The 16,529-nt window shown below is 38.4% G+C and overlaps 1 protein-coding gene across 1 annotated transcript; it reads right to left on the reverse strand.

The window, feature by feature from the left end:
* Window positions 1-1,120: 1,120 nt before the first annotated feature.
* Window positions 1,121-16,019, reverse strand: znf507 (zinc finger protein 507). The gene is made up of 7 exons (XM_082161848.1): window positions 15,902-16,019; window positions 9,798-11,953; window positions 9,206-9,323; window positions 8,551-8,662; window positions 7,778-7,882; window positions 7,558-7,692; window positions 1,121-5,768 (listed from the first exon to the last, which is right to left on the reverse strand). The coding sequence occupies exons 2-7, from the start codon at window positions 11,949-11,951 to the stop codon at window positions 5,396-5,398; spliced, it is 2,997 nt and encodes a 998-aa protein (XP_082017974.1). The 5' UTR covers window positions 11,952-11,953; window positions 15,902-16,019; the 3' UTR covers window positions 1,121-5,395.
* Window positions 16,020-16,529: the final 510 nt, after the last annotated feature.

The following is a 16,529-nucleotide window of genomic DNA, read 5'->3' on the forward strand; positions in this document are numbered from 1 at the left end:
GAAATGATTCGAGCTTTGTGACATGGTGCATTATCCTGCTGGAAGTAGCCATCAGAGGATGGGTCCATGGTGGTCATAAAGGGATGGACATGGTCAGAAACAATGCTAAGGTAGGCCGTGGCATTTAAACGATGCCCAATTGGCACTAAGGGGCCTAAAGTGTGCCAAGAAAACATCCCCCACACCATTACACCACCACCACCAGCCTGCACAGTGGTAACAAGGCATGATGGATCCATGTTCTCATTCTGTTTACGCCAAATTCTGACTCTACCATCTGAATGTCTCAACAGAAATCGAGACTCATCAGACCAGGCAACATTTTTCCAGTCTTCAACTGTCCAATTTTGGTGAGCTCGTGCAAATTGTAGCCTCTTTTTCCTATTTGTAGTGGAGATGAGTGGTACCCGGTGGGGTCTTCTGCTGTTGTAGCCCATCCGCCTCAAGGTTGTGCGTGTTGTGGCTTCACAAATGCTTTGCTACATACCTCGGTTGTAACGAGTGGTTATTTCAGTCAAAGTTGCTCTTCTATCAGCTTGAATCAGTCGGCCCATTCTCCTCTGACCTCTAGCATCAACAAGGCATTTTCGCCCACAGGACTGCCGCATACTGGATGTTTTTCCCTTTTCACACCATTCTTTGTAAACCCTAGAAATGGTTGTGCGTGAAAATCCCAGTAACTGAGCAGATTGTGAAATACTCAGACCGGCTCATCTGGCACCAACAACCATGCCACGCTCAGAATTGCTTAAATCACCTTTCTTTCCCATTCTGACATTCAGTTTGGAGTTCAGGAGATTGTCTTGACCAGGACCACACCCCTAAATGCATTGAAGCAACTGTCATGTGATTGTTTGATTAGATAATTGCATTAATGAGAAATTGAACAGGTGTTCCTAATAATCCTTTAGGTGATATATATATATATCTATATATATCTATATATCTAGATCTAGATCTAGATCTCTATATATCTATATATTTATTTATTTATAGTTTTTGATGCAGGGTGAAATCCACTGAATTTAGGATTACATTTAGATACGTGCATTTTATAAATGTTGTTGGGTAGATTGCTTTTGCTAACTCTGAAGACCAAATAAAGACACATTCAGGTGACTGTTGTTCACATTGTTTATTACCAAAAATACACTGGCAAAAATGATAACATTACAGTTTCAAATGAACAAATAAATAATTGTGAACGGAACACTAATATCAAAACAGGGCCCTTTGGACCTCTGTGCTTGAAAAGGAAAATCGCACTGGGAGGCCTTTAGACTGTAAAATTCAGAAGTGTTTTCTTTTTTTCTCCTCTCTCCTTTGGCATGGAAGCATGTAACACGATGTGCTTGTTTGGAGTTTCGAATGCCAACCGTTCCCTTACACACAGTAAAGACCCTTTTTGATCCACTTTGGCGAGTCAAAGGTCATTTTTGATTCAATTGCTTTCCTTTTGATTCTTTTTCTTTCTGTAGTGTTTATACAAGTTTTAAAAAATAGAATTCCTCTAAAAAAATGTCAGTTTTCTACAGTATATATATATATAGCAAGTCACATACAAAACCGTTTTACAGTACCGTGTGACCGAATACATTACACAATATTGTGGGCACATTATACAGAATCTAAGATGCCAAAGCACTCAATATACTTGGCTTAAGATTTATGGTATATTTCTTGACTGAAGCTCCATTAAAGATGAGGTTGTTGAAATGGAAGGCACACTTGTGGCTGAGAGGCTGTTCTCATGATGATTACCAAATCTCACAACAATTATCTCATGAAGCCCTGCTAATTCAGATGCAGATTACTTGAAATGTATTGTGTATCTTTAGAAAAAAGTACATTCCAGATGTATTGCAATTGTTCTAGAAAGAAATGTGAAAAACAACAGCTACGACTCCAAATAAAGCTGATTGCTGGAATACAGTGTGTACAGGGTGTCTGCCAACTCCTGCCAACTCCTGCTCACAGACAGAGAAAAGAAAAGGGATAATCCCAAATGGTAGGTTCTTGATCAGTATGGACTACGTCAGCAGAGTGATACAGCAAATGAAATGCAGCTGGAAAACAACATGAACTTTCTAGGAAGCTCAATCTCTCTTTGATGGCATTACTTAGAAAGCAAGTGTGCATTATGCACATAAACAACAATACACATCCTCTGAAAGAAACACTCAACAGATATGTATGAGGCAAAACACTGAATTAAAGTGAGAAAGCAATTTCAATACTGGTAAATGTGTCCTATCCACTTTCATTATGATGCATATGGTAACATGATTTATATACAGACCATGTTATTACTTCTGAGATACTTGCAGTTTGAATTGTAAATTAGTACATTAAGTTCAGAATACAACAATTGTGTATGTAAATTCCTATGATTTAATCCCTAAGAGTTAATTTCTCTGATACACTGGGCAGTGTGAAGCCTGCATGAATTATGGATGCCCTTTTATTCATGCTAATTTTGCATTTTAGACTGTTGACATACAAACATTAAGTGTATGCAAATCATTCCTAGGAAAATATGCTGCATATAAAGTCAGACTGAAGGACCTTAAGATCAAAGCCGAGGTCAAAAGTGTAGGGGACAAAAAGTAGTAAATTTGAGGTAGTGATAAAGCTAAATCTCAACTACTAGGGTTGCACAGTACACTGGTGCTATGGTAGTATCACAATGCCCAAGCCTCAAAATACTGGTGGCGTTCCAGTATTTTCCAAACGTTAGTACTGTGATGCACTGGAGCGGCACCCATAGCTCATATTCAGCATTGCATTGGCATGTTTATTCCTGTGCTTAAGGTGCAGATCACACATGACTCTAGACGAAGCGCAACAGAATGAAACACAGGAATTAAAAGATTAATTTCTTGTAATATGACAGCGTGTTATAAAGCAAAAACACATTTAATGTCCTTCTGAAATGGTGGAATAAAACAATGTGAAAAATCCGCACGAGCACCTCTCGTGATGAGGTTGGTGGACTTCAGGTAAAACTGGACCTAATCCATTTTTTCCACTTTTTCCCCTAGTATGTGACTTGGATATGTTATTTAAAAAAAAAAAAAATCATAACGGTGTGAACAGCACAAACCAGATGGAATCTGCTCTTTTCAATTCTGATTTGGACCACTTCAATATGTGGTCCTAAATCAGATACAGGTTTGATGTTTTGCAATACGACTTCAGCTATATCGGCATTCATATAACTTTTAGAATTCTGTGCTCATGGGAGTCACTCCAAATATTTTACATACTGGTAGTGTTTTGGTCACTGAATGAATATTGAAGACGGCAGCAAAGTTAGTCAGTGGAGGGACGGTCAGCCGTTACACTCATAAGAATTAAGATGACAACACTATACAAGCAAAACTTGAGGAAAAACATTGATCTCTTTCTCCTCATGCTCGTCACATCACCTAATAAATGAACACGTAAATGCTGGGTGCGTCTCAGTCAGCTCCCTAGTTCAGTAGTTAGGACACTGTTCAGGGGGTCGGCCATTTGGAAAATCCTACCAGTGCACGGAAACAGTCACTCCTTAAATGTCCCACAATGCACCATGAAAACCAGGGAGCATCGATGCTCACTTTGTTCACTTAACGGAAGTTCTGAAGCACAAAACATAAATGACACGAGCTAACTCACTACACTGACACACAATAGATGTTTTTAAATTACAGACCATTATCTAATTATATTTCAGCATAAACACATCACTAGACGGGTAACGAACAATCTAGCTAATATTTAATATTTATTTATGGCTGAAAGGTTGCACATATATGGAATAGCAAAGTTGTCATGTTGCTGGAAACTGAATCATCAGTGCTCTGATGTGTAGGGAGTCAGGTTCCTTACTGTCCTTACCAGTGCCCGAATTCATGTACACGATATTCATGACCTAGGAACTATTGATTGAGACGCACCCGCTGACTTCATGAACCTCCGTGTTAACTCCATGCCGTCTCTGTTATTAGTCTTTTGTGCATGCGGGTCAGTTCAGGACCGTAACCAGTTCACACTTGAATCTGATATTGGCCAATGTGTGAACATAGCGTTTTCGGGTTTGTTTGAAATGCTCATATTAATTACTGATGATATAACTTTATTAATAATACATTTATAAATTTAAGCTTTGTCTTTATAAAATCTCCCTTGAGTTTCTGTGAAAAATGCACTGCAATGCTGCTTAAAGGGGGGAAAAAACGTGTTCAAAACTATATTATACTACAATAATATTAAAGTACTAATAAGAACAACCAATATATTATATAACAACAACATTTTTGTGTGAACTGTAAATAATTAATACAACAGAACAGCCTCTGCAATAACAACAGATCCACTCAATAATAGAGATACTACTTGGTATCGTGATACTGTAGCTGGTATTGTGACAACCCAATAACCTAGAACTACGTTTTTCTGGATAAATCTCATTTTAAACCCATGACTAAGTTTAAACCCATTTAACCCATTTGGTGGTTTTGTTTAACCATTACACAGCAGAAAAAAAACATCCTACAACTACAATAATCTACTCATTAAAAAATTAAGGGGTATTTAAGAGTGAGAAACATCTTTAAGTTTTGGCATTTTAACTTTGCTATAGCTTGATATGGATTTGAATATGTGTATTTCATTAATAACAATAATAATTATACATTGATCTATCTGTAGCTTTTTCTGCTGCATGTTTCCAATAGTTAATTTTTAAATGGGGCCAACTTTATACTTGTGCTGTTTCAATAAAAACATTTAAATTCATATAACGTTTATATACAAATTTAAGATACATTCCCAATGATGACTTATTTCGCTCATTTCTGAGCGCAAGACCAATAGCACCAAAAAAAGAGACCATAACTAGAAACAAATTTTCTAATTTGTATGAAAATAACGGAGGGGAACATGCATATAAAATAAATTAGTTTGATAAATATCAATGCAAATGACACACAGACAGCAAGAAAGAAATCAGTCTCTCTAAACTCAAAAGGTAAAGGTGAACGCACATAAGAAATATAGATATAAATAATATTACAGTGAACAAGAGAAGCTGCCTCATTTTCATAATGTGTGTACTCTACGATGTATGTTCTGAACAGATGAGGTATACAACGACTTTGAAATTCATAATTTGCATAATTCACAACAAAAGTTACTCTTTCCGCTGCTGAACTAGTAAATTACATTTCATTTGTTACCTAGTTGACTGCACTTCGCTGAAATCACAAGTCCATGGTCAATAACAGTAACGGACACTAACTGTGACATCAATACAAAGGTAAATCGAGAGAAAATAAAAGAAAGTTTTGAAAGTGTGCATGTTGCTTGTCCAAGCAGAAATGATACCAGAATGGTATGTATGAATACGTGTGTGTCACTGGCTGCTGCTGGTCTCTGTGGGCTGATTTCCCTGCTGCTCCTTGCTCAGTATGATGCTGATCAGATCTCCCTCATGCTGCTTCATGTGCTCCATCAGCTGCTCTTTACTGGTGGACTCAAAGCCACAGATACAGCAGCAAAAGAGCAGCACACAGTATTCCATACCTGCCCGCGTCTGCCCCGAACCGCTCCGCCACGCTACAGCCCCGCCGGCCAGCTCCCTGGTGGACGATGGCCTCATGGGGTTGCTTTCTTGTCCACCTGAAGCAGAAGCAACCTCAGGTGACTGTTTGTCTTTTCTGGTCAAGACAATATACGGACGCTCCATCCCAGTCTCATGTGTTGACTTCAGAGGCGTCGTAGGAGATCTTAATCCCAGGAGAAAACAAAGAAAATAAAATTGCATTAGTAAGGCCATTACATTTCTATAAGACCATGTCATTTGTTTAGTTCTACCAGCCTGTGCATGAGAATTTTAAGACAGAGAGGTTTTAAAACAGAGCTCTCTGACTTAAACTTTAGAAGCAAAAACAGCTGAAGAGTTGGCAAGTTCACTTCAGTTCAGTGAATTAGTTCAAACTGTTCAAATTAGTTTTAAAGATTAAAAGTTTTTTCATGCCAGTGATACTTAAATTTGTTAGAGGTTGCACTGGTGCAACTACAAAGTTGCCCAAAGGGTTAGTTCACCCAAAACTAACTGTCATTAATTACTCACTTTCATTTAGTTCCAAACCCGTAAGACTTTCGTTCATCTTTGTAACACAAATGAAGATCTTTTTGATGAAATCTGAGAGCTTTATAATCTGAGAGCTCCCTCCATAGACAGCTACACAACTGAAACTTTGACACTTCAAAAAGTTCATAAAAAGACTGTAAAATGAATCCATATAAATTGAGTGGTTTAGTCCAAAGTTTTCTGAAGAGACTCGATCGCTTTATATGATGAACAAATATCATTTAAGCTTTTATTGACATTGATCAGCAAACATAAACAGCTCAACAGAACTTGCTTGACGCACAAGAACAAACCTCATTGGTTCTTGCGGAAGCTCAAACGTGCTGCGTAACACGAGAATGAACCTCATTGGTTCTCGCACGTCAAGCGAACATGCTTGAGCTTCCGTTTACAACTGATCTGAGAGTTGATGAATGTTTATGTGAATAAAAGCCTAAAAATCTTTCTGTTCATCATATAAAGCGATTGTGTCTCTTCAGAAAATGTTAACTGCTAAATTCATATGGAATAGATTTACAATATCTTGAATGAATTTTTACAATATCTTGAATGAAAGAGTCAAAATGGTAGTTGCGTAGCTGTCAATGGAGGGACAGAAAGCTCTCAGATTTCATCAAAAAGATCTTCATTTGTGTTCCGAAGATGAATGAAAGTCTTTCTAAGAAAGTGAGTAATGACAGAATACAATTTTTTGGTTGAACTAACTCTTTAAATTATGAGCTGCCAATTCTGTTGCGTATGAGAAACATAAAACGGCAAACGCACAGAAAGCAGAACAAATCGGAGCTACTCATTGGAACTGCACATGGACCATTTATCAGCTCGGCCCAATATACAGCGCAGCACGATGGACCGATCTCGATCATGCGACCATTATTATACAGCGAAAACAGGAGAAACTTTGTGCCGTGAACGATTCAGCAAGAGTGCTTTTCGATCCACAAATCACCAACAATGTGATTTGTGGTTGGTGACCCAACAAATCACCAATAACCATGGATTTACTGTAGTAACTGACTGAAACCATTGTATTTTGGGAGAAATTTTGTAATTCATATTGTATGTTATTAAATTAATATAGTCATAATGTATTAAATGCATAACAGGAATAATGGAATAAAAAATAAAATGTTTCCGGTAGTGTATAAATATAAATTGTTACATATCATTTTCCTTTTGTTTATTTACTGGGAAAAAAATGTGGAAATATGCAACCCTTTAAATTTCGAGCAAACATATCAAGATATCAAATATTGTCCTTTTTTTTTTCTACATCACAAATAAAATCACAAATATAATTCACATCACATAATTATGAATTTTTACCTATATTTACCTCACCCTAGAGTAAAAACAAAACAAAACAAAAAAACAAATAAACATTCACATAAAACAATATATATTATAAAGGTCCTTCCTACCGGCTACTCTGAGAAATTGCTTCATTAATGGCCTTGTTGACTTGCTCATAGTTGTAATTCTGATCTCCAGCATGTTTCCACATGTGGGATTTGAGAGATGGTGGGTGGCTGCACACGTAACCACACAGCGAGCACCTGTAACACAGAATAAAGATTATCACCCATCTCCACCTACTGTCAAGTTCTGTACACCAGCTCTTCCAAAGTGTTTGATTCTCACCTGTACTGCTCCAGCAGCTGCATGGCTTGGTGTTCCTGTGGATGTCTTTTCATGTGGCTCTTCAGGCTATTCATATTAGTTGTGGCGAAATCACAGCTGCAGCACCTAGAGGGGTCATGCGGCACAGGATAAACAGTTAGAGCGGCACAAGACCGGTTTCAATAGAGACCTTCAGGAGCGCCTGTCAAGTGGGGTCAGCCATTGTTTGTTTGCACAGTAAATTTTCGTTTTTCTAATCGGCTGTGTGTTTGAACATTTGAAGGCCTACGTTTGAAGACCATTGAAAGTGCGTTTATAGAGAGGCTGCTTGCGGCAAATGAAATACATTGCAGACTTTGAATGGATCCTGTGGCTTAAAAGGACCCTTTCTCTCAGAAGTTCTTTTTGAAATGATCATGGGTGAACAGAACTGAAGCAAGACATGTCAGAACACACAAAGAGACCATAAAAGGGACCTTGAGTTGTTTATGTGAGCTTGCATGTGATCGGGTTTGTGTATGTGCGCTTGCATTGAAGCTAACAAGATCTTGAACATTCTCAGCATAAGGCCATAACACAATGAGTACAGGCAGCAAAGACTTATCCTGAGCACCACTGCACCCTTGTGGTGATAACTGGTAATGCTTTCATTTCCAGCCACATTTTTTTAAACTACAAAACATCTCATGCTTTCTGATTTGTTCTCCTTGCGTAATGTATCATTTACAACAAAATACATTTAAAAAAACATTTATCCATATATTCAATGAGAACGTTAAAAAAAAACCACAAACCTGTATGGTTTATCAGAGTTGTGGATTCGCCGATGGTTGCGCACCCCAACATACGTGGAGCTGGTGTAGTCACACACATCACATTTGAAAACGCTCTGCTCGCCAACTGAATCTGAGCAATAAAGAGAAATTGTAAAGAGAAAATTGAATGTCTCTAAGTTGTTAAATAACCACCAGAACCATGTTGATGGAAAAGGGGTAAATGATAATCACACATTATTTGTAATATTATAGTTGGCATGAAATGAAAATTCAACCTATTTTGTAAATGCATGTTATATGTTACATATATTACATTGTAGGTTTATTAAAAATAAAAAATAAATGGATGTTTGCCGGAATTCTCCAATCATTTAGACCATTTAAGACCCATCCCTCCACAACTGACTGCAAGTTTGCATTCATTTTTGAGCGCAACATCCACGTCTCAAAATCCATTCAATAACCAATAGAATAGGCCCCCACCCTATTATTTTTTTAAAAAACACTCAGATGTATGTTAGAATGCAAAAGAAAAAAAAACATCTGTACTAATGTTTATAAAGACCAAGGACTTTATAAGGAGGAGAAAGTGTTCATTTTTATTTTATTTTTTGTGCTTTTGTGAAATGTTTTTTTTTGGTTGTGTAGTGCTGAAGGTATATTTCATGCTCACACTCATCTGCCATCTTGGCTGTGTCTTCAACGATTGCTGTGCTTTCAGCGACGTGGGTCAGTGTGTTGCTGATGTCGTCTATCCCATGCCCATCTCGCTCGTGGTTCCTCAGCTGACTCTGAATGAGGTATTAATAAAACCATCATCAGTGCTTCATAAGGGGGAAGTTTATTAATAACGCATCAGTGGAAGGGAGAGCAGTGCACTCCAAAATTATAAACTCGTTACGCCAATCTACATGGAATAAAATTAATACTTGCTCTTTTAGTTAAAGAATATTTGATGTCCCATCATGTTGTTCCAAACCTGTATGACTTCTTTCTTCTATGCAACAACAACAAAAATTCCAATTTGAAATCTGGAAAGATTTGAAAATCTTCAAATCCTTTTTTGTGTTGCACAGAACAGAGAAAGACACAGACAAACAGCATGAGAGTAAATGATTACAGAATAATTTGAATCAAATATTCTAATAATGACAAAAGGCCAATGCTGTTCTTTGCTTCAACAGACATATTAGAATAAAAGTCCTTTGTAAAAATAAAAATAAAGAATTCTTATTTCCACTAGACAGTTTTGTTTCTCTCCTCACCTTGTAGTAGAACCTCTCTGTGCACTGCTTGCAGCTGTACATGCGGGGCTTGAAGTGGTGGATCATGTGACGCTCCAGGTCCTTGCTGTCACAGGCTATATGCTCACAGATGGGGCACTGGTAGGGCTCTCTCTGTCTATGCACCCGTAGGTGCTGCTTGATGTAGCCCTTGTTTCCGCTGCTGTACAGGCACAGTCGACAGCGATAGGGCCTCTCACTCCCAGCTATGTATTCCACCAGACCTTCTGTAGAGGAAACTTCGGCGGGCACAGCAACACCTCCAGGAACTCCACCAGAATGTTGGCTTTGGGCGTTGTCCTGCAACTCCTTCAGAATGTCCTCATCTGAAGTGTTTTGGTCAGAACGCTCTTGCAGCCGCTCGATGACTGTCAAAAGGGACATGCTGATGCCGGCTTTGGAGGGTCCCTCGACCAGCACATCTCTAGAATCTTTTGAACTCTGGAGGCCAAGGTTAAGTAGAGCAGCTGGCTCTCCAATGGCACAGGTGAGCTCTCCTGAGGACACCTTAGGGTTGGCAGTGTCTGCAATCTCTATAATTTTCTGGCCTGTGTCAGGGCTTTGCGTACACAGGTCATGGATACCTTTCGCAGTGGTTTTGCTAAGTTCCGGGGCCCTCATGGGCATGGCCACCAGTACCTCGGCTGCTAAAGAATGCAGCCGAAGAGACTCCGAGTAAGTCCTTCTCCGAACCGGTGGCACGTTTTCATCTGAGGGAGATCCTGAAGACACAGTCTCCTCCTCCTGTTGTCGATCTTCTTCATTCCAGGTGATCACAACCTCCTCCTTTTGTTTGTAGTATATGGGGTGGTGTTGGCTCTCTAACTCTGGCTCCTCAGAGGCAAGAAGGGTTTTATCTCCTCCTACTTCTGGGCTGAGGAGCAGAGGTTTGCTCGACACCGGTTCCTCAGCACAGGGAAGGCGTTCCACAATGACATTGACGTGGCCGGCACTGTTGCCGCTGCAGCTGATAATCTTTTGCGCAGAGGACAGGAGGCTGTCGGAGCTTGCCTGTTGACTCTCAGTCTCCAACTCCAGCTCCATTTGCGCCTCTGGTGTCACCTGGACCTCCATCAAGGGCTCCTCGGGGTCTTTAATAGAAAAAATTCGGCTAATCACTGGCATTTTGCTCTCCACTGTTTTCAAAGCTGCTGTCTCCCCATGACACTTCACTTCTGGTGAGGCACACAGCTTTAGCTGGAGGCTAGAGGAGCCATGCATCGTCTGAGGTTTTCCTCCAACTGATGCGAGGACTACAATGGTATCCTCTTTACCAGCTGGAACTGAAGGAGGACAGGAGCTTTGTAAAGTATCAGGACAGTCTGTCTCATCTTCAAATATTGGGTATGAGCAGTCAACCAGGCCAGCGTGTTTCCATGCATGGGTCTTCAAATTGCGCTGCTGTCTGCATTCATAGTTGCAGATAAGGCAACGGTACCTGCCCTGCTCAAAGCTGTACCACTTCTTCGGCGTAGACGTCTTCTCTGATTCTAAGTTGCTTGCCTTCAAAACCGTCATCCCTTGGTGAACCCTCCTAGCCAATGCTTGCTCGTCTAGGATGCGTCTAGCATGGTCGCCCTCCTCCAGGTGGAGTCTTACGTGTGCCACCAGCTCCTCTTGATGATTTGAAGTGAACTGGCATTCTGAGCACATGAGGATGAGCTCACTGTGCTGCTCGTCATGCTGCAGCAGGTGCTCTTTCAACAGCTCCAATGTAGGTGAGATAAATCGGCACATACTGCACTGGTAACACGTCACTGTCCGAGTGCCTTGACTTGAAGGCTCCCGTGCGAACACATGCCCAGGCGTGCTGCTGGGTGCTGGGTGTTTTTCCCTTTGCTCTCTGGGTCTCTTACAAGGTGTGGCCTCTTTAATGCAGTCCCTGCTGTCTGGAACAGGTACAGATGCACAGGTCACCATGGGTCTCTTTTTCCCAGAGATGGTGCATCTTCTGGGCCTCTTCTCCACAATCTTGCTAAGCTTCTCAATGACCTGAATAAGAGAGTCAGCAGCCTGCTTTTGCTGCTGCCGTTGCTGGTCCTCGCCACCATGAAGACGTCTGTCGGGAATGAAGACTGTATCCTGCTGGCCTCTAGAGTGAGGCACTAAGACAGCAACACCACTGCTGTCCTCCATTCCTGAAACATGTAAAAAAAATAAAAATAAAATAAAAATAAAAGTCAATGAAATGGCACAACTAAGCAAACAGCAACTTTCAGCTTTCTAAAAGTTCAGAAATGAGTTGGAGAATGGTTTCAAGCAGTAGTGGACAGTAACAAAGTATTTTTACGTTGTTACTGTACTTAGATAAAAGACAGATACTTGAAAAATCTACTTGAGTATTTTATCTTTGGGAAACTTTTACTTCACTGCTCTTTTCCAAAGCATAATATCATAGTTTTTACTCCACTACATTTCACAAATAACATGTCGTTTCTTGTTATTTAGCGGTGTCCAATTCGCTAACAAGCTGATTATTTTCAATTAGCCTGTTAAATCAGTTTGCTAATCACACTGAACGATTCATTTATGACAACTCACTGATTCAAATAATCCAGTCAGAGCGAGACCTGAAATCCACAGAACATGAGTGCGCGCGTGATGGCGCGAAAAGTAAGTTACTAATGCCGAATTTTAGGATTTATTATTGTAAATGAAAATCATATTTAGATCACGACTGTCAGATATCTGTGAACTAAATCTTCTGTGAAAGTTGTTTAAGCCTATTGTATGAAATGCTTGAATGTGGACACATGTTCACATTTGTTTATTACTATCTGAACAGGGCAGGCTTTACATAAAAATGACATAATATAACTTTAAAATAATGCAAAATGAATGCTCATGTGTCTTCCCCGATGTCGTAGCAGTTTCAAATGATATAAAACCAGTATGTTTGCAAAACATTCTTAAAATATTAACACATTATGCCCTATGCGACATCTGTTTTTATACTGTCTGTTTTTATACTGTATATTAGTGCATTAGGCTACTTCATTTTGATATGCTATATGGTATATATTATTTGTATTTGTGCACACTTTAATTATCAGCAATTATCAGTATAGTAGTTATCAGTGTATGACAAGTTTTGGTATATAACATTTTCTTATTTGCAGATCAAAGTGTCTGCATAAACGTCCTTATTGACTAGTGCTGGCTACTTGACAATTCATCATTTATGATGATGTCAGACTGAGCAGTAGCCTATTTAAGCTCTGTCTGTGTGTCCACATAGCCTAGTAGGATGGAGTATAGAACTGCAAACTAAATAAACATTCATCAATAAGTATTTTTTTTACTTTGACTTAAGTAAAAATGAAGAAGAAAAAAAAAACATTTTAATACTTTTACTATATGGTATCTGTAATTTTCATACTTTTTACTCCACTACATTTTATAAAAAACATTTCGTTGTCCAATTCACTAACACGCTGATTCTAATATTTTCCATTAACCTGTTAAATCAGTTCGTAAATCGCATGCACTGAACGATTCATTTGTGACAACAACTCACTGATGCACTGGTTTTAAGATGATGAGCTTTCTGGGTGTACAGTGGAAGAGGCCCTCCTTACATATTTACAAGAATAGCCATTAGGCCTACTTCACATACCTATAAATATCACCCACTAGTTACTGCATAGTAAATCAGCCATTTCTTTTCTTTTTTTTTATGTCAGATTAATATGATTAGACTACATGATTTCATCACACAAGAGTCTGCCTGTCAATCTCAGTAATCAGCGGTCAATATATCTGAATAATGAAAGTTGCCCAGGGATACACAGTATTAGACTACTAAATGCTCATTAGTGAAACCTGTTTCCTATAGGCCTATAGCTGTGCTTTTGTTCAGTTTCACTGCAGTGGGTTAGAGTTAGCTAATACATTTACGTAAATCCAAATTTCAAGTCCATGTTCTTTGTATGTTATTTAGTAGTAGACTGTAATAAGCATGATTATGTACAGTCAGCCAGTCATTCTCACTAAATGAATAGCCTGCTGATAGGTATTGCTGATTAAAGATTCTAGCAGTTTCACTGCACATCACTGTATTTTTTCTTTTTATGACTAGACATATATCTAAGTTTATAGTGCCATATTTTACTGTCATGATACAGAAAATAAAAAATGTTGTAATGTCAATACAAAAATGGAGGTAATCAAATCAATTTACAATACTAACAAACGATTTAGTTCAAATGCAATCAAATTCAAATGTATTAAAACTATATAGAGTATGAAAACTTGAGTGATATTCCTAAAAATAATGTTAATAACAATGTATTATTATTTTAAGAAGTACATTTTACTGTGCAATAGTAATATTTATTTTATAATTTCAAGTTAGATCAAACTTTTGTTTTTGCAGGTTGTAATGAAGACCTTTGAGTTTCTGTGTTTTTAATAATTATTATTATAGTATAGTAATAGTAGCCAATTATTTTTACTACGCCTCCTACTTGAAGTATAGGCCTACTACAGTGCAAATGTGCAATGGTAATATATTTCTGTTATAATTTCAACTTAAACCAAACTTTATTTTGACAGGTTGTTGTGAAGTTTATCTGTGTAGTAAAGATAGTTTTTCTTGAATTAAATGGTAAAATACTGTGAACTCTCGGAGCAGATCTGGAGATGAAGTTCATATAGTGAGATGGCAGACGAAAGTGTGTAGACGAAAAGTGCGGTGCTCATTCACACAGAGACACATGCAGACTTCAGCTTCAATAGCAGTCTTTTTTAGCTTTAATATTCACATACACCAATCCATATTGTTATTTGATTCATTGTACAGCTCTACTTTTGATTTATCCATACAACAGTTCTGTGACATATGACGCTTTATACAGTAACGTTACGTGATTCAGTCCACATTTTCAACATTGCGGAAATCATAGGGCTGTGGTATTTACCACATTTATGAAAGTTAGTTGAGTGTGGATTATGTTTGTTTTATAAAATGTTAACCATCAGTAAAAGGGCTATGCAGTTATTAGAGGTCCCCTCACAACACACTCATAGCGCTCTTGGTAGCCAATAATATATGCAGCAATTGTTTAACAGCTACGCAACAGTATGACGGTATTTCAAAATGCATATTGTTTGCAATAATGGCAGAATGCACAGCATACCTTAGATGTATTTTTATAATACCTGAGTGACTTCTAACAAACCTAATCTGAGAGTGGATTATTCACTTTCTTCAACTTGTAATTCATTTCCTCATAGCACTTCTGCATTTTTGACCAACCGTTAAAAGGGAAGTTATAGAGAATTACACTGAATCAAAACAAAGACACGTGGAGTATGAACATGTAAACACACTCAATTATTCTACAATAATTGAAAACAAGAAAAGATTTGTGTGCTTTTTTTCCTCTTCCAAATTAACCTTTTTTTCCCCTATACAATAAAAGTCAATGGGGTCCAAAACAACAACGGACGCAAATTACTTTCTCGGACACATTTTTCACAATCTTTGTGTGTGTGCGTGTTAAACTTTAGGAAATAAGTGATACAGGAACAACACGAAGGTGAGAAAATGACGACAGAATTATACTTTTTGAGTAAGGTGTCCCCTTTAAGATCAATTAGGCCTTTATGTTGTAAAAGTAAAATATCCAGATTGTACTATATTATGGGTTAGTTACAAAGTAACAGCAAATAACAATCAAAGGCCAAAACCGACAAGAAGAAAAAACCTAATGGTGAAGGGGTAAAATTAAACACATGCTGTGTGTCTCTGTGCGACAATATAAAGATTTGACGCGTTGACGGATGTTTAGAGACACAGACTGATACTCAACACGTGCAAATCAATCTCAGTCAAATCTCGGTGTGAGATAGTTGAGCTTAAGTTTAGCAGTGTGTGTGTGTGTGTGTGTGTGTGTGTGTATTTGAGAACATGGTGTCCGTGATAACCGTGGAGACGCAACGTGAGAAAGGGGCAGGACGTTTCTGACAACAGCAGCACACACATGCACATTTTACACTTCAACATGAGCTGTAAAAAACATCTGTGCCGTTTAATAAACAGCTCAGAGTCATGCGACTGTCACAACCACCCAAACGCTACTTACTGATGCGGCAGTTGTGTCTGATCTTTGGCCTCGGTGCCCGTGATGCGCTGTTTTTATTCCAGGGGTGTAAAAGTGCTTCACTCTGGACTCAAAATGGCGAGAATGGAGCGCCGATCACGTGACTCACTGCAAGTCACGTGACTGTGGAAAGTGACATCAGCCAGAAACACCTGCCACCGCTTGAAGATCACATTGAGAAAGAAGTGCTACATCCTTTTTGTCATTATTTACTCTTTTACTTCATGTTCTGTATGTTTGTGCTAAAGTACTCATTTAAGAATTTTGAGCATTGATCGCAGTTTATTCTACCGAAACGACACGAGATTAGTGATCTATTTATTTTATAATTAAATGATGTAGATCTGCAGCTTTTGTAGATTTTGAAGTGAAAAGACCCTTAAAGTAAGATGCTTCCCTAATTGGAGATGATGTTTATGCTTGTGCTTTTAATTATTATTATTAAGATTTATATGAATTAGATGTACATTTCAAATATCTTCATTAGAATAATTATTCAATGTGGATACATGCCCAGATAGCAAAGTGACATTGAATCAAAGTAGAAACAACATCTGTCTGCTATCTAGGTAGCTACTGTAGTTTCTATTATTCTGTCATCCCCTCATTT

Source organism: Leuciscus leuciscus, assembly GCF_965113295.1.
Source record: "Leuciscus leuciscus genome assembly, chromosome: 2".
NCBI classification, from domain to species: Eukaryota; Metazoa; Chordata; class Actinopteri; order Cypriniformes; family Leuciscidae; genus Leuciscus; species Leuciscus leuciscus.

Bases quoted from the DNA above. Each gene is read 5' to 3' on its own strand.
- znf507 (XM_082161848.1), bottom strand. From the start codon at position 11,951: ATGGAGGACAGCAGTGGTGTTGCTGTCTTAGTGCCTCACTCTAGAGGC. The intron at 9,324-9,797 runs GTGAGGAGAGAA...TACCTCATTCAG, and splicing joins CAGAGAGGTTCTACTACAAG to AGTCAGCTGAGGAACCACGA. The intron at 7,693-7,777 runs GTGAGAATCAAA...TCTGTGTTACAG, and splicing joins CAGCTGCTGGAGCAGTACAG to GTGCTCGCTGTGTGGTTACG.